This window comes from Zonotrichia leucophrys, chromosome 5, assembly GCF_028769735.1.
Source record: "Zonotrichia leucophrys gambelii isolate GWCS_2022_RI chromosome 5, RI_Zleu_2.0, whole genome shotgun sequence".
Classification (NCBI taxonomy): domain Eukaryota; kingdom Metazoa; phylum Chordata; class Aves; order Passeriformes; family Passerellidae; genus Zonotrichia; species Zonotrichia leucophrys.
Genome location: NC_088175.1, coordinates 45,525,821 through 45,544,149, shown reverse-complemented (window position 1 = coordinate 45,544,149; position 18,329 = coordinate 45,525,821). Strand labels below are relative to the sequence as shown.

The following is an 18,329-nucleotide window of genomic DNA, read 5'->3' as shown; positions in this document are numbered from 1 at the left end:
CAATGCCAAAACTTCGGGGTTTGTAACATCCCACTGCCTCAGCAACATGCTCAAAAATAAGTGTGGGATACCTTGGTGTTCAAGGCTCTTCTTGTTCCAGGACTTGTTTACACATCACACTTTCAGAAATCTTCTTATCTGCCCTAATTGCGATGATTCATGAATTTACAACCCAGCTGTGCTCCACAATTTTCTTCCAACTGTAATCCTCCCCTGTGCAAGTAAATAACTTGTGACTGTTTATAGCTGCGATGTCTAAGCACAGCCTTAAAACTTCAGAGCAAATTCATGAAAGCTACAAAAATTGAGCATAATAAATCCTGTCACAAACAAAAATAATGTGCATTATTACCACCATCATGTACATATCAAGACATATTATGCCACTGCAAAGGCAGGCTGTGTGATCTGCTCTCTTCAGTGCCTTCAGTGCCCTCAGTGCCAAGTGCCAGCCCTCCCCAGGGCACAGTTCATGGGGTCCCCTCTGGCCATGACAGGTTTATCCACACAAACCAAGCATCACACACACACTTCAGAGAACCCTGGGGACTTGTATTAAATTGATTCCTGTGCGGATTGGGCTGTTCAGCTGGTGGTGTTTAGATATTTCTCATGGAACAGGTTAGCTGGTTGTGTAAATGCTGCTTTTAAAGTTACAGGATCAAGATTTATTGTTAAAGAAGCAGCTGAAAACATAAGAACAAATAATAATAATAGAGACAGGGGCCTTACTGTAACTGAGTTTACTGATACTTTCATCCTACCGAGCAGCAGTTTTATTTGACTGCAGTTTTATAGTATGAGGAATGTCTTCACTTATTCAAGACATACCAGCATAAAATAAAAATGAGTATGTTATATTTAAGAAATGCTATAAATTAAAAATGAGTTCAAGAAAAAGATACGAAACGAAAACATATCTTTGAATAAAAAACCTCAACTCCTGTGAATTTGTAATGATTCCCAGACACTTCTGCATTGTATTTTCTACTGGAAACTGCTGAAGGATACCAAAGAAAAACACTACTGTGCTTGAGAACATAATTCTTCAAGAAGCTACATCTTACTCTTAACTTCCATTGCAAACCACTTCTGGGCTGAGGGCAGCTACATGGACTGCAAATGATTATTTTTTTAATTGCATCTAAGCTATTTTGACTCTTTATAATAAAAGAGCAGATACATTGTTAAAAATGAGTACAATTTAAAGAATTCCTAGCTTATTGTACCTGACGTGTAGCTTCAGTAAGTGCTTCATCATGTGCTTAAATTTCTATGCTATGTGTTCCATAAAAATAAATGCAATAATACTTTATTATTATAATAATATTTTATTATTATTATAATACTTTAATAATACTTTTTAAAAACAGCTTCCTAACTGTTTTTCATAATGTTAGTGAACTGAACTAGTGAACTCATCCTATGACGATCAGTATTTCAAAAGCAAAATACTTAAGAGAGGATGAAAAGAGATAAGGGGAAAACACTGAAATCACAAACTCACAAATAATATGAACCTTTTATTGATCTCAGCACGAGCTAGCACTGACACTGAAAAAATTGCCTGCTATTTTTTGTTAACTCATTCAAAATGTTCTCAGCATCTTAAAAGGGGAAGTGTAAGTTTGTGAGTTGTGGACACGCAGGTGGATTGCTTAATGAATTGTACATGGCACACGTGGAACTGACTCCCTCTGGCTCATTTCACTTCAAAGGAAAATTATGACATTTTACTAGCAGAAATACAATCCTTCTCTGCTTGAGTTAATTCAGGAATATAGTTGCACATCTGTTCCACTGCTAGAAGGACACATCCTTCCAGACTTCAGCGTGCTCTGTCCCCCACACGAGCAGCAGTGGCACCCTTGGCTGTCACATGCCACCCAGACCATAAAGAAGGTGCTGAACCTTCCTCGGGGCTCTGAGAGTCAGCAACCACTGAACTCACCACAGCAAACAGGAATGTGAAGCAAGAGGGCAGATAAGCACGGGGCATTCTGCTCCCAGAGAGAAGATGATCTGTTCCAAGGGGTGCACATCAGGTCTCTCCTCCTCCTTGCATATTTCACTCCCTCGAATTAGTACTTTGACCTAATTTACTCACACAGTGCTTTCATGTGTAAGCTCAGTCCCATATGCATTCACAAACCACTGCTTCCCAGGCAAGTATGTTTAGGGGATCCTGGAGGATGCTTTACACACACAAGTCCAATAAGATTTGCAACAATATACCTCTAGCTCAAGAATTACCTCTGAAGACTGAAAAATAAGTCAGCTTCTTGAGAGAACACTGCTAGAAGCCTAAATAAAGACACTTCAGAGCTGAACCGTGGTTTGGTTGCCATTTGGTTTTAAGCAGTCTTCAGCAGTTTCTGACCATAAACACATCATTAACATTCAAGAATAACATTAAATTAGAAAAGATATGAGTATCATTAAATCTGTATTTATCTGAGATTTGCTGCTTTGCCTCCCCTTGTTTGTGCTGCACTGAGCAGAAATAGGGATGTTTTATTTCCTTCTTTGGGGCCACTGCTATGAAACCCCTCAGCAAAGTTTTGGCATTGGCCTCTGCAGAGCCTTGTGTACAGTGAGAGAACAGAAAAACTCTTCCACTGCTGCTGGGATGAGCCATGAACAGCTGTTCCTCTGGTATTTCTGTCCTCATTACAAGGCTTCAAATTGCATCAGAATGCATCCACTAGTCATTTTTGAAGCCTTATTGCCAATTCCTTACATCTTTTCAAAACGCATGGGCTGAAAGTGCTATTGCTGAGAAAGTGGCAATATTCTCAGATTCATTGTAATCACGTTTCTTTCTTTCTAATTCTTCCACTGATTTGAACTATGATGTGCACATACCAAAATAGCAGATTTTCACTTGTGCAGCTATCCTGGGTTTTTTTTTTTCCTCTGTATTAAGGAGTAATGCATTTGTGCTCACGTTGCATTTGTTGTAGCAGGCATACCTCTGCTACAAACACTGTCATTGAGTATGTGGCAAATTAAACCAACCTGCTTAAGCAGCTGTCTTTAAAAATGCACTCTGCATATTTTTAATTTCACAAGTCTCTACCGACAACAAAAATAAAAGGTTTATCACAGAATCAACTAGGTTGGAAAAGACCGCTGGAATCATCGAGTCCAACCTATGACTGAATACTATCGTGTTAACCAGACCACGGCACTGAGTGCCACATCCAGTTGTTCCTTAAACACCTCCAGGGACGGTGATTCCACCACCCCCGCCCCGGGCAGCTCATTCCAATACCCAATCATCCTCGTGTCCAACCTAAACCTTCCCTGGCGCACCATAAGCCTGTGTCCTCGTTTCCTACGTTACTGTATCTACCTTGTTTCACTTACAACCAAACAAATGAAACAAACATGCTTTCTATCGTTTTCAGAGCGCCTTGTTAAACCCCGCGTGATTTCCGTCTGTAAAAATTCAGCTTGAAAAAGACACTTTAACGAAAACTAAAAATAAAAACAAACAAACTAACCCATAATGTTAATGTACGCTGAACAGCAGGCTCGGAAAGGGGTCTATTACTAGAACAGCCCATCCCGCTCGCAGGGAAATACTTGGCTCGGTTTCCCCTCGGTCCGGCAAGACTGACACCAACTATTCCCTCGTTCCAGCCGCGGGTGCTCTCGCTCCCCGGCCGGGCTGGGGTGCTGGCGGTGCAGGGGCTCCGGGGGCTCCGCGCACCGGGGCCGCTCCGCTGACGCGCCGCGGCTCCCGTAGCTTATGGCAACGGCGGAGCCAATGGCAGCGGCGGGCCGGGCGCTGCCATGGCGATCCCGCTCCCCGCCATGGCGGCACCGCCGGCCGCGGCCGCCCCGCGCATCGCCCGCCCGCAGCCGCGCTCCCGGAGCCGCCGCCGGCGGGGGCAGCGCGGCCGAGCCCGAGGGCGGCAGCCGGCACCGAGGGCGCAGCGCTCCGCCCGCCCGCCCGCCGGGGCCGCAGGGCAGGACAGCTCCGCGCTCCGCCCGCTCCCCGCGGGGCTGACAGCTCGCCCCGAGAGCGGACCCCGAACTTCGCGCAGCGGCACCGGCCCGAAGTTGGGAGGCGGGACCGGGTGCCCCTCCGGGGAGCGCCCGCCCGGGCCGGCCCGCGATCCGCTCCCCGCGGCGGGACCCACCGCCGCCCCGCCGCGCCCCGGGAGGGTCCGGCCGCCCTGGCTCTGCGACCGAGCACCGAGCCGCGGGCTCCGGCGGGGACCCCCCGAGGGGCAGCGGCTCCTGCCCAGGGGCAGCCCCGGTGCCTCCGCCCCACCCGCCGGGGTCTCCCCGTACCTGTAAGGGATCCAGTCCGCCTGGTGCCGCGAACTCATCTCTCCCCGGCGACGCTGCCCGGAGCCGAGGAGGCGGACGCGGCCGCTGCTGCCCGAGTCGGAACCCGCCACGGCGCGGGCAGCATCCTCCGTCCGGGGCGGGGGCGGGCGGCGCGCCGGTTATCCCGGCAGCGGCCGCAGAAACATCCCCCCGGGGAGGGCTCCCAGCGGCGGGCCGGGCTGCATGGGGAGGGGGCGGCCGGGGGCAGCGGGAGGCGGCTCCCAGCCCTTCCTCCCTGCCCGGAGCGGCGGCTGAGTCGCGCACCGGAGCGGGGAGGGGCGGGGGAAGGGCCAGCGGCGGGCAGGGAAAGGCAGGGCAGCAGCGCCGCGTCCCCGCTGCCGCTACCCGCCCGCCCCCACGCTGCCGCCGCCGCGCTCAGGCATCGCCCGGGCGAGGCGGGACCCGCTGCCGCCCCGAGCCGAGCCGAGCCGCCCTCCGCGCCGGGCCCGCCCCTGCCCCGTCGGCCGCGCCGCCGCGGGGAACGGGCACGGGCTACGCTCGGCTCGGCTCGGCTCGGCGAGCCCTGGCATCGGCAGAGACCGAGCCATGAGTCGGGCGCTGGCCGGGCGCATCTCGGCTGACCCGGGCGTGGAGGGGTGCGAGGAGAGCGCAGCCGGCGCGCAGGCTCCTCTCAGCCCGGCCCACCGCCAAAATGTATGAACTGCAGCAACTCAGCCCAAAATGGTCGGGGAAGCACGGCCTGGGGGCTGTCAGTAAGAGCTTACCGCGGCCCTTAAGGCAGAATCCGTGGTTTCGGTTTGCCAACAGCGGGCGGATGCCTTGCGGTGGTGAGAGCTTTTGGGATCTGGTGGTCGCAGCCGCCCCTGCTGGCCCTGGCACGCCTGAGAGCGCCGGCAGCTCTCCTGGGAAAACCATGGTGGGAAGCTGAGGCTGGCTGGAGCAAAGCACAGTCCCAGCGCCCTGAGGAACCCAACTTTTGCTACACGGATGGGTTTAGGTACAGGCCACCCCATCCTTTCAGAACAACAAGACCAGCTCTGCTCCAGCACTACAGCCACAGCAGAAGTAAAGCCCTTTTAAACCATGTAAATCCCGTGTCAGATTATAAATTTATAGAAACAGTTACTGGCTGCATGGAAGAAACATGACCTGAGAAAAAAAATTAGTGAAAAATAAGGATTAATGAAAAATACTGACTCTATTTGTTTTGAATAATGCCAGTCTGGACCCTAGTATCTCACAACTTCTATTGTAGGTAACGTTTGTACTGCATATGGGGGAGATATTTAAAGACAACTTAAAAGTTAACTGAAGTCATCTTTTCTCCCAAAACAGGTGTTGGGAAATAAAGAATCAATCAAAGAGTTAAATGTGGCACTCACTGTACCTTGGAAAGGCTTAGATAGTGAGGGACATCTTAGTGACAAAGATGTGAAGCTCTGACCTGCTAAGCCATACCCAAATTGCAACACTGCTCTTCGGCCTGATGTGTGAACTCATCTGGAAGAAGGTTACAGTACAGGTTATCCCATCACAAGGACTGTACAATTAAAAGGAAAGATGAGAATGATTAAGGCTCTGGAAAGATGCTCATCTGAGCAGAGAGTAAAAAAAAAAAAAAAAAAAAAAAAAAAAAAGAAAAGCTTCATCTAAGAAAATAGAGATGGGGAGTTTAGAGGTACGCGAAATGGTAGAGTAGACCATAAAAAGAACCCTCATTTTGGGTTTATAGCATAAAGAGCAAGGAGACTATTATAACTTAGAAAATTAGAAACAGATTGAAGGAGATACTTTTTCACTCAACTTAACTCTAGGGTTGGATGCACTACCAAAGATCATGGCCAGGGCCAGGAAGCCAGCAGAGTCAACAGAAGATGGCATGCTTAGCTGGCAACACAAACGTTACCATGTTCCTCATTCTCATGAGCTGTCAGAGGCTATTTTAAATCCAGAAACCAGAATTTAAACCTGTTCCAGAAGTCCAAACAAGATCTGCTTTTAAGGAAGAATTCTCTCCTATCCATACAAATAAAATGTTGTGCTGCTTTGGATTTGACAGATCCCCCTCCGTTGCAGTCAGGCACAACCTGGAGCTGTGAAACAACAGCTTCACCACCACCTGGCAGTGCTATTAGCATGAGGAGGCGGCTGAGGAGAGATTCCCAGCTCCTGGTGCTAAGCTGCCTGCTTTTTAAGCACTGAGGCTTCTTCGGAAGAGATGAAAGACAAAAGAAGAGCTCTCTGTGTTCAGACACAAAAGTTCTCAGGACTGATGATTAGAATATCTATTTTCAAAAAGCCGCAAGTGTAAAGGTTGGTAGATGAGCAAATGCACGCACATCAAAAAGATGCCTCTGAACTTTGGAGTGATACAAAACATGAAAGTGCTTTACTGCCCATTGAACAGCCCAAGATCATGTTTGGATTCACAGATACAAAGCATACCGAGCTACCAGGTGCTCAAAATGAGAGACTGCCAGGGTGCCCTGAAAGATGGACATGCACCAAGCATAATGTCCATCCAGGGAAAGCTGGCAGAGGAGAAGAAAGATAAGGAATATTTTATGGGAAGAAAGGGAAAACAATTTTCTGGCATTTTATCCACTTTTGAATGGTTTACTTATGCCCCCAGCCTTTTCCCTCATCCTTCCCTACCTTATTCTCCTTCATCCCTTTACCATCTCTGGTAAATATGTTTTATATGGTTTCACTGTCCATAATAAAAAAAAAAACTTTGGTTCTTTCTCACCAGCAATGAGTGAGAAATTCTGCCTCCATTTCTGAAGAAGCTGAGAGGAGTGAAAGGTGAATACCAATCCTCTGCAGCTGACAATGTTATGAGCAGGGTTACTGCACTTCTCTAACTCTGAGCAGGGTCACGACTCGCCAGCCTTCTCTGGATGTCCCTCTGCTTTGTTTGGCACATAGAGCTATCTCTGAATGACTGGGCAAGTGTTACAGAGAAATCCTTGTCAGGAGCAGGACTGAGGTGTTCATTTTACTGTGTAACAAGCCTCGAGACTGCCCTTGACATGCACATCCATTCACTGGCATCTCTGGTAATTCCCAGCAGCTCAAGGAAGTCCTGGCCTCACACACACAGGTCTTTACCAAGCACTAAAACAACAAAAACCAGGAAAAAGCACCAGCATGTAACAAATAACCCTGACATACCATGATGATTTCTAGGTGCTCTCTGTGAATAGAGCTGTATTTCTCAAAAGCCATGTTTAATTAGTTTGAGATGCCAGCCTGATGGGCAAGGCAGCCTGTTAGAAAAGCTGTGCTTTAAAGGTTCAAGGACTGATACATGAAACAGCAGCAAGGCAGATGCAAACCTGTCTCCTCCACTGCCAAACATGTCTCACTAAGCAACATCTTCCTCTATATACAGTCTGCCATCTTTCCAATTATCCCTGTTTTGTCCTCTGTGTAAAATAAGTGTCCCACTAATACATTTTTATATCGAGGTGATGAATAATACAACACAACTGTATCTAACAGTTGAAAACACCTGCATTTGCAACAGAAAGCCTTCTGGCAATCTGGGTAGAGAGCAAGACATCAAAGCAGAAACACTGTTGAAAGGAAGCCTGGAGAACCTAAAAAAGCAGTAAAATAAGAAACTGATGTAAGCTCTTTCCTAAATGCACAGACTCATTTCTTTTAAGTCTATTTTTCCCATGATGGGGAAATTATTTTTTTTTTTATTGTTTAGCCCATTAAAAAAAAAAGTAGCAAATGTATATACTGATTTGAAAAAGAGCATAGAGTATCTTTTATAGAGTGGTTTTTATCTAGCTATAGTCTTTTGTATTTCTTTCTAGGCCCACTGTTACATCTGCACTGCTGAGCACGGCACTGTTCAGAGCTTGTGCGCTGCAGAGAGAAAGGTCTGCACGTCCTGTGCCTTAGGTTTGCTGCCCCTCAGAGCTGCTACAATAGACTCAGGTTATGTATTGCATTAAATTCCTGCCTTGTTTGCCTTTTCAGCTGATCTGGACAAAGGCTGATTTTAGTAAAGGCAAGGTGTATTAATGAACTCAGTAACCTGTCCTCAGTTTGTGCTATGGTGTAACACACATCCTAACTCACAGTTCCCAACCCTTTCAAGAGACACATAAGAAACTAAAACAATCTTTAATTTTGAGGTCTCTTAAAAGGGCATGAGCTGCCAGTTTGCTGCCTCTGGGTCAGCTCAAGCACACTGCAGAAACACTTCTATCTAGCCTTTTTAATCTTGTAGTAGCACAAACAGAACAGATTTGGCATAAATGTGTAAAGATTCTGAGCTTTCATTTATTGGCTTGAAATTTTCTAATTTTAAGCTCCAACTGACAAGGAATAATGAAGGATGTGTTTGTGCTGGCATGCCTACAGAAGTGGTTGTGTTTAGATTTTTCCATTCCAATGTATCAAGTGATCATATTTGAAGTTAAACCACACCAGATAAAATTTATCTGTACTCCTTACAAACTGAGAGTTCCTAAAAATGTTCATGGACTTTTCTATATAAAGCTCAGATCAGTTGTGAGAATATGTAGGATATTTTGTTTGCTTGTTTGAAAATCAAACTGTGGAACTAACCAGGACCAGATGCAAAAGCTGAAGGTTTTGTGAAGCTGATATTCATCAAGGTCAGTATAATTTTTCCCAACCAATGAGTCCTGAAATGCATTGAATCAAATACAGAATAAACTCTTGGGATGATAGTAAAGGTATTAACATTTTCCCAAATCAAACACTAAGAAAATCCTCTAAAAAAAATGAAAAAAAGCATAGCCCTAAGTAGTAATTTTGGCCTTAAACACTTCAGTAATACTAAAGACACGACAGAGGCAATTCTGCCTGTTGTTGTGGTCTTTGGATGAAGCTTACACCAAGTTCACTGTCATTTGTGCCTTAAACAGAAAGAAGCCCAGGTTAGATCTTGTTCCCCTAGGATGAAAAAAATAAAAAGGCATTATTTTTGATACCCTAATGTCAAATATAATAATAATAATAGTACGAATAAAATCTTTTTGTAAAGGTGAACAATTTGGAGATGAAACTCTGGGGAGGAAGCAGATTGGTACATGAAAGACTAATTGCAGTGTTTACATGGTTGATCTTCTCCATCTCTCCATTAAAGCTCACCTTTTCTTATTGCATTTTATCTATTCTCATTCTAATAAGTTCATTCCTGCTTCTTTATTGTCAGGCTGTGAAGTATAAATACTTATAAGTAACACCCTGAAATAAAATCTATTCTGCAATAACAGAACAGAGTTCCCTTGCCACCTAGGGTAATTCTTCACTTTAGTCACTTCAGTTTGAACTTGCCTAGCTCCAGGAGATCCTGTCTAATACCAGTTTCTTTAACAGTAAACATCAAGCTGACACCTACATCTACACATTCCTATAGAATAGGAAAGTATGAGAAAATGCTAACTTTTGAGGAGGGAAAGCTGTTAAGCTCCCTTTGCCAGCACTAGAAATCAAACCTCATATGTCACTGTCCTTGTGTGGGTGGTCTGATTTCAACAATGGTGGCCTGTTTTCAACACCTTCTAAAGAAGTTTTAATTCAGTCTGATACCACATCCTGTAACACATTCAACATCTCTCTCAAAGTCTCGCACTGGGTACATCCAGTGTTCTTGTTTTCCAGTGTAAGTAAAAAATCCTGTTACTGAGAAGAAACCAAACTATGTCAGTGGTGTACTTGCAGTCATTGAAACTTGAGTGAGAATCTGGTATCATCATAATCAAAGCTCCTGTCATCTTTGGAATTGTTGTCCCATTGAACAATTACCTAAATCCAGTGGGGCCACTAGAAGTGGATTCTGTTTTCCCTTCAGACTCCCTGCTTGACTGCCCTCTAACACGATTCTTACATCCTGATACCTAAAGTGATTGTTCATGAAGGATGAATTTTCTATGACAGTGCTTAAATACAAAATTGGATAATTCTGTGCCATTTCAGCATACTATTTCATGAAAGTTTTGCTTTAAAAGGTTTATTTTTCCTTTATTTATGATTACACCAAATTTTGCACTGTAATTTTGCTCTCATTTCTAGCACTTATGCTCTTTGGACTTTTCTGAACCATTTAGATTATTTACATATCAATCAAGGCACTTATAATACCAAATAAAAAATACATAGTTTTAAAAAATCCCCCTGCCCAAAGTACACGTCTCTTCCCTATAAGACAGGTCTAAAGTCATAGGAAACCAAATGCAGGTTTACTGCCCATGAAAATGATGTCATTTGGGGTTGGATTTTTGCCTTCTAAAAGTCAATAACCATTTTCAGTTGTGACTCCTTTTCTGTTTTGTTTTCATGGAATCACAGGATAGGTGGCAATGGAAGAATCTAATTTCTGGAGATCATTTTACACTCAGCCAGCAAGAGGGAAAATATTGCATCTCCCTTTGTCCCAAGTGTAGAGGACCCTGAGGTGTCCTTCCAGGACAAAAGTAGGATCTTCCAACACAGATTGGCAGAGCCAGGCTGAAATTCTATTCTTGCAAGCTGTTAGCAAATGGTAGCATGGTTTATCCTGCTAAAGGGATACATCTCAGACTGTTTCTTCATATTAAACACTCCTCCCTTTGCAGCACGGTGAGGAAGCATCTGTACTTAGTACTGCAAAACCCCAAGATTAACCTAAAGCTAAACACATCCTTCATAACTAGTCTGTGAATGTATACATGGGAATTACTTCCAGTTATTATTTAAAAAAATAAAAAACAAAACACCCAAACATTGAAATTATACATCTAAAACTGTCTACCCAGCTGAGAGTTTAGTTCTAAATGTTCATATTTAGCTGTGGGAGAGTGAAACAAAAAAGCAAACAAAATCCTGCCTAATTTCTGGGATGTTTCCATTTCACAGATAGTTCAAACTCAGATATGACTTATCTGCCCTTAAAAGCTGTTAACTTCACCTGACAATGAGCCAGAAAATTGAAATGCTCCCAGCAGAACTTGTAAGTAGAACCAGAAGTGCTTTGCCATAGGTGTTCGGATGGAACATCATGATAATAACCTTCTCATTTTATACCCTCTAGATTTCTTCCATCAAACATGATTACTCAAAGAAGTCAGTTTCTTTAAAAAAAAAAACCTCCGATTTTAAGAGAATTAACGTTCCGTTACATTTTAGCACAGAGCTGCAATCAAATTAAAATGAGGTTGAATTCACTGTACAAAGAAAAAAGATTTGAATGGTTTTGTTTGGAATCAAAGCAGCTGGAAAATTGGAAACCAGCTCTAGAATAGCTGAGTGTTTTTATAGTGAGAAAACATTCTACAGTCTTCAAAGTCTTCAGATTATATTTAAGATTAAATACTATCAAGTTATTATTTTTATTTTTTGTCTTTAAAATGATCTAGCTGGTAAAACTTTTCAAAAGGAGCAGAAATAAGTATTTAAATTATTGTCCTTCTGCAGTCTTTCTAGTAGAATGGGCTAAATATATTTGATCTTGCCATGGAAACACCTGATTTTCCTTCAGATTTTATGCAACTTATTAAGTTGGCTTACTGCAATCATCTGCACTTCGGGCCAATCTGTGACACTATTTGTAATATGAGGGCTTTACATCATCTTTGCAACGCCATAAAATGCCACATTCACGTTAGAGGTGACACACTGAGGCAAGAGCTGGATGATTTGGTTTGGTATAGAAAGCCTGTGGATGGCTGGGGATGATCAGTTGATCTCTCCAGAATGCCCATCCCCAGTGCATACAAATCAGTTTTTGGGGAGTGTGTGCCAGGCACCTCCCGAGCCCTCCGTGCTCACCAGAACAAGGACAGGATGAGAGCTCGTTGCTTACTCAGTGTTTCCCTAAATTACAGATCTAATGGAACTGGTAATAATTTCAAATGCACAGATACACTAAATTAACTTAAACTGCTGGCTGAGAATTTCTGTTTGCAAACGCTATTAATGTTATTGATTTCAGCGCACAGTTTTTCACTTTACCTCGATAAATGACTGAAGCCGTGGCCAAATAGCTCAGCAGAAGCTAAATGTGAGACACTGTGTTCAATAATGTGGTCCAGCCTAAAAAGCCCTTTTCTTTCTGTGTTTCAGCATGTTTTTTATGAAATGCTTTATTTCAGTGTTTACTAGGTGATGTGGATGTCAAAGTTTAACTGCTCTTTGCTGGCCAGCCCCCATTTCCACTGAAGGATGCCAGGGCGGGATTTTTATTTTGGCCAGAGATGCATTAAAATAAGACCTCCACTTTAAAAAATTAAATTCTTCAAAGAGACTTCTCCTCCATAGCAGAAGGTAGCCTAAAGCAACATTTCTTATGTAATTTTGGGATTAGAATTAAAACCAAAGGTCAAGCAAATAGTTGATATCTTTCTAGTAAACCCAAAAAAAATTACATGGATACAAAATTGTCTGAGCCTGTGCAGATTATTATACAAGGAGATGACTGTGTGACATATATTTCTTCATTTTGATTTCCATAAACCCATCTTTTTTTTGGCCTCTCAGAACCTTTTCAGACAACATCCACTTTATCCAAAATTATTGTGGATAGATATTTACGGATATTTTATTTTATTTAATATCCAACTCAAGAATTGCTACTTTGACTCTTTGGGATTTCTTTGCACCTCCTTTAACAGTTCCCTGTTCTTCTTCTAAGCCAAATCCTGCTACACTTTCCTTGCATGGATACTGCATTTTTCCTTCCATCCTTCCTACTGTGCTCATGTGCCTAATTCACTCTTGCACCAAACACTGTTATTCCAGCCTGGGTCATAACATTGGTAAAACGATGGCAGCCATGCCCTTCAATCCCCCTTCAGGTGCAACAAGTTACAAATTATCCCTGCCTGAAAGCAAGGATGATTCCAGCTTCACACAAAATGTATTATTTATGACTAAATCAAAAGGAGACTCTGAGAACAATGCAACTCTCCTTCAGTGAATGCACAGATACATGCTATGGAGAATAAGAAACCAGGGAGATGATCTGAATTGGGAAAAGATCTGATGTATTCACTTAAAAAAACCCATAATAATTATGTAAGCTTAGCCACAAGGCTGGATTTAGTGAGAGAGCTGAGGAGAGGAAAAAGGTAAAGGGCATGAGAGCTCAGGACATCAGAACCTTTGACTGCCTTCCTGCTGGTACCACCCATCATTCCCATTCCTGTATGACTGGTGTAGGAGTGTCTCAGTTTGCATTTCTTCCTTTCACAGCTCTCTCCCATTTTCTTGGACCTAAAGAATTAAGATTCTTCAGGAAAGACAGAGGTTCAGGTCTTTAGGAAGGGATTTTTTGGTCTCTGCACAGCACAGTTAACCTCTGAAGGTCAGCATGCTTGGACTGGAAGAGGAACAAGAAGGAATAGCAAAGAGCTGGGGGGAAGAAGGCATTGCAGAAGCCACCAGATTTTCTGCATTTACTAAGAAACTGTTCAAAAACCACTGATGGCCCTTTTCCCAGAAAGCAGTAGTATATTTAGCTGTGTTCTATATACATACAATGTATGTACATGTTGTACCTCTAGCAGCCATAATGAAGCAGTTGTAGGGGATGGCACTGGCTATATCTGATATATTCATTCATATATATCTATATATATATATATATGTATCTTTTTATCTATCTCCTGCTACACCTGCTGTGGGATTCTGCTCCCTGTCATGGAGTGCAAATTTAACAGTGTCCTTGAGAACCCACTGTGCCCAAAGCACAGCCTCTTCCTCAGGAAATGCTGAGCAGTTTCCTCATTCTGACATTTGCTATTTATTGATCCTTGTCCACACTGTCTTCCTTTACATGAGGAGAGTGGTAATGGAACAGCCTGTTTGCAGCCAGTGCTGCATTGTACTCGAGTGTGAGAGAGATGTATTGAGACACAGACCTGGAGAAATTCCCTTCTGTGCCTCTTGGCTTGTTTTCCTATTTAACTCTCTACCAGACCCAGCTCAACAAGAAGAGCCTTCCTATATACAGAAATGTTAAAGCAAAAGCAAGACTCAGTGGAGGAAGTTAAATCAAGGAGAAACAGAAAAAAACTCAGCCAATCCAGAAAACATTGAAAAAGTTCATGAAGGTGTAATAGGCAAATTGTTGTGGAAGAGGAGAGAATAAAGCAGAGAGGGAAATTGTATAAAAATAAACACAGAAAACAGGAAACCCAGATCTAAAAGACAGAGTGGGAGTTAATGGAGTAAATGCAATCAGAAACTACACACAAAAGTCCATATATCAGCAGGCTGGGGGGAAAAAAACCCACAACAACCCTACAACAATGAAGTCTCCAAGAATACCACATACAGGATCTTGGAGTAAGTAATTCAATTAGAAAAGTGTCACAGATTACTTTTGCAAAGGGATGTGGCACCTGAATTAGACAGCAGCAGCTGGTGGGTATTGATACTTTCTTTTCTTATTTTCTGATTTCTTACTGCTTTATGGCAATGAATTTTGTTGCACAGCACGTGCCAGTCATACAGTAAATGAGCAGCCCTTGAAAGGAAACATACTGCATATTTTTCTGAACAGCAGATTTCACTTCAGATTGTCATCTAAAAACAAAACAGTTTGTAAAAAAATATATTTTGGTGCTAACTTCTGCTGAAAGTTCCCAGCCCCACAGAGTACCACGTGTTTCCCTGCTGTTTGTCCCAGCTGTCAAAAAACACTTGAAGAGTTCCTGGCTTTCCCTTTGCTACTCACATTTTGTGCAGGCATTTCAACTGACCTAAATGCATTATAACATTGAAATAAGACACTGTAGGGCAGACTCAGATGAAAATTTTGTTTTGTAAGGAAATAATTGCCAATAAATAGACATTTCCAGAATTTCCACTGGAATTGGTGGAATTATTTATGTAAATATATCCTGTGGTCAGCCTGACATGACCAGGGTAGGGGTTCTGAGAGGAGGAAAACCCCAACTCAAAATATATCATGTTCTCCTAATATCAGTAAGTGCCATCTTTCCCTTATACAATTTTTAATTTTTTGCAATTAACACTGGACATTAAGAGAAAATTGTTAATGTATTCAAATATTTGGAGGATTCAGCAAATGTGATTTTCCTCTAAATGAAACCTTTGGCTTGTGAAAATAAGAAAAAGAGTACTGGAAATTTTTTAGGTTTTCATATTGGCATCCTGCTTAACAAAACTTTGCTGTCCACCAGTGAGATTTTAGGGTGTCAGTAAAACAGAGGTGCCTCGGTGCACATATCCCCTACCCTGAGATCAGTGTACTTTACTCCTGCAGAATAGCAGCTGTAAAAAATATTGAGTGGTATGAGTACTCCTGTCTGCTTACATGACACAGGCACATTCTGATCAAACTTAAAATGGAAGGCCTGGGCTCTTTTAACACCTACCAATCAATGGTTTGAGTCCCTGCATATAACTTATTTTCATTCCCCACTGACATGAAGTGAATTCTAAGCAGGTACAGAGGGAGATGTGCCTCTGTCTCAATTGCAATCTCAAGAGCAGAATTGATTCAATATATTTGTCTTGAAAAATGCCAAGTTTTCAACACCACATATTTCTTTCTAAAGGTGCTCGAGTTACATTTCATATCTTGTGATCAGCTGCATCTCTGAAGCAATCTATCTCCCCTTTATTTAAAAGAAAAGATTAATGAACAAAGGTAGTGTTATGAACACCTGTAGTCCCTGAAGAGTAAGAGAACTGCAGGCATCAAAGCAAAGCATCAAAGGAGGCAGCAAACTGCAATTTAATTGCAGGAGAATATGAGATTGAATTTCAGCTGAATGAGTCCAGGACTTGATTATGTGATTTTGAGCAAGGCACCTCACCCTTAAGTCTCTCTTCCCTTGTGCAATGTTTACAGCATAAACACACAAGGCAACCAAAGCGTGATGCAGGACAGCCCCCAAATGTGTTTGTCTACCCTTGCAGTGCCATTATCTGGAGGAGGAGCTGAGCAAAACAAATAAACAAACAAAAAGCAAACATGGAAAATGTACTGGACCACTTATGCTAAGATGAAGTTGTAAGCCATTGTACTTAAGTAAATTCTGTGAGGTTTTTAGGAAGCCTCAAATCACTGATGTGCCAATTGAGCACTCACTCTTGATGGACTGAAGACACTGGAAACACCAGAATCCAGAGGTTTTTCTGAACACATCCAGATGGAGAGATGGAAGTGGCAACTTCCATTAAGAAGCCCTGCAAAATTCCAGCAGCAGCCACTGGGCACAATGGACTGAAAGCAAGCTAGGGATTAGACTCCTTCCATTTTTCATTTCAGTGAGATACACACCGAAAATTCCTCCAGGCAAGAGATTAGCACATGCAATCCTCCTTAACAGTGCCTGTAAATTACCAGTTACGTGCATCAAAATAATACAGAAAACAAAGATGGAGATACAACTTCCATTAAGCTGAAAATCTCTTTTACTGACAACACTTCTGATAATCTGCAACTCACCTTGAAATAAGAACAATCCCCACTGTGCCATTCTATAACAGCTCATGGAAGCTATATGGCTCCCAAATTCCTCACATTTCTCCAGAAGAAAGATTGGTGCTTTAGCCCAATCTCTGCCAAGAGTAAAAGATGTCCTTAAGGGCAGCAAAAAAATGGAAGGTGCAGAGGGAACAAAACATTTTCTTAACAAAATGCTTTCCAGCCCAAATGTCCTAGGGCGCCTGCAGGGAGAGAGAGACCTGCCAGCCTTAATGTGTGAGCAGCTGTCTTGCCTGGACATCTGACTGTGTCAGAGGCTTCACCTGCTGCCCTCCCCTCTGTCACTGCCCAGGACACTGTCAAAGATGTATCTGGAGGTACAGAGGGGCAAGCACCAGATGAAATTGTGAACTGAGTTTGCACCTTTGTACAACATTTTCACATGGCTGCCCCCCAGCTTCCATCACCTTGTCATCCACAGCTCATGCCAAGCACTTTCATTCTGTTCATTCTCAGCTTGCATTTTTCTACAGCTGATCTTGTTCTGCAAAGCATTTCCCCATTATACATGAAGAAGGAAAGGGGAAGAGTGGACTGACATTTGCACAAGCAGAGACATTGCAGGGTATGATCATAACTTATTTATTCGTATGAGTCTGAATAGCTTCATCTGAACTAATAACTCTCCAAAGTTCATTCTGTGTGTGACTTACTCTGACAGACAAATTAGTAAGTGTAAAGAGATGGATAGAGGAGCCAAAACCCTTTTCATTTAAGCTCAAGAAAATATAGCTTCTACATAATAGCAAAACATTGAATGAGAGAATAAAATTCAAAGCTAAGCAATTGAAAACTTGGGTTAAATCATCTCTTTTGCTAACCAACTCTGCATAAGTGTTTTATGAAAAGTACAGAGCCAAGCTCAGTTCCTGGATAAAACCTATAATTATTTTATAAAGACATATAGTAATTGAGGATGATTCAGAGATAGCTGAAGAAACAGCAGCTGTATCAATCTTCTGGGAAACAGTTCACAGAACTACATTTTTAAAGACTCCTCAAGGGCAACTGCTAGCTATAGTCCATCTGTTCATAAAAATCAAAATGAGAAAAAAAATCAATTATGGTTTAAATTTAAATCAGATTTAAAGCCTAAAGCTTTTCAATTTCTTTGTCTAAGATGCTGGCACACAGGATTTGGATTTAAGACCGGCGTGATCTATTTGAAGACAGGCTGCCAGGGCACACCATTACATGCTCAGGTCTCTCCTTTAGGCCAAATTTGTGAATGTTGCTGAGTTTTTCCTCCTTTTACTCCCAGCTAGGGGTGATTGACAATGTCCCTGTCCCCTCTCATCTCAGAAGCAGAACCTGAAAATCAAGTTCTTCAATCCTGGCTCAGATCAACGAACTGTAGGAAGAAGTAGGATGAAAATATAATGACAGAAGTGAATCAGAGGTCACATCAAATGTAATTTTGCAAATGAACAGATCAGTTCAACTTCTCGGATCTAAGACTCTGCACATAGATATTAGTAGGAAGCAGAAATCATCAAATTGATGATCAAAGACAAATTGATGGGCATTCTCACATGGAAAGGAT

The 18,329-nt window shown here is 42.8% G+C and overlaps 1 protein-coding gene across 8 annotated transcripts in view; it reads right to left on the bottom strand.

The window, feature by feature from the left end:
- The window catches only part of TUB (TUB bipartite transcription factor), a 143,701-nt gene that overhangs the window by 69,980 nt on the left and 55,392 nt on the right, over positions 1-18,329 (bottom strand). The window contains exon 1 of one of the 8 annotated variants that reach the window (XM_064715021.1): positions 4,303-4,661. The exons of the other annotated variants lie outside the window; for them this stretch is intronic. Within the exon in view, the coding sequence (XP_064571091.1) occupies positions 4,303-4,340 (38 nt within the window). The 5' untranslated portion in view covers positions 4,341-4,661. Of the gene's footprint in view, positions 1-4,302; positions 4,662-18,329 lie in introns of those variants that run through there. 8 annotated transcript variants of the gene reach the window in all.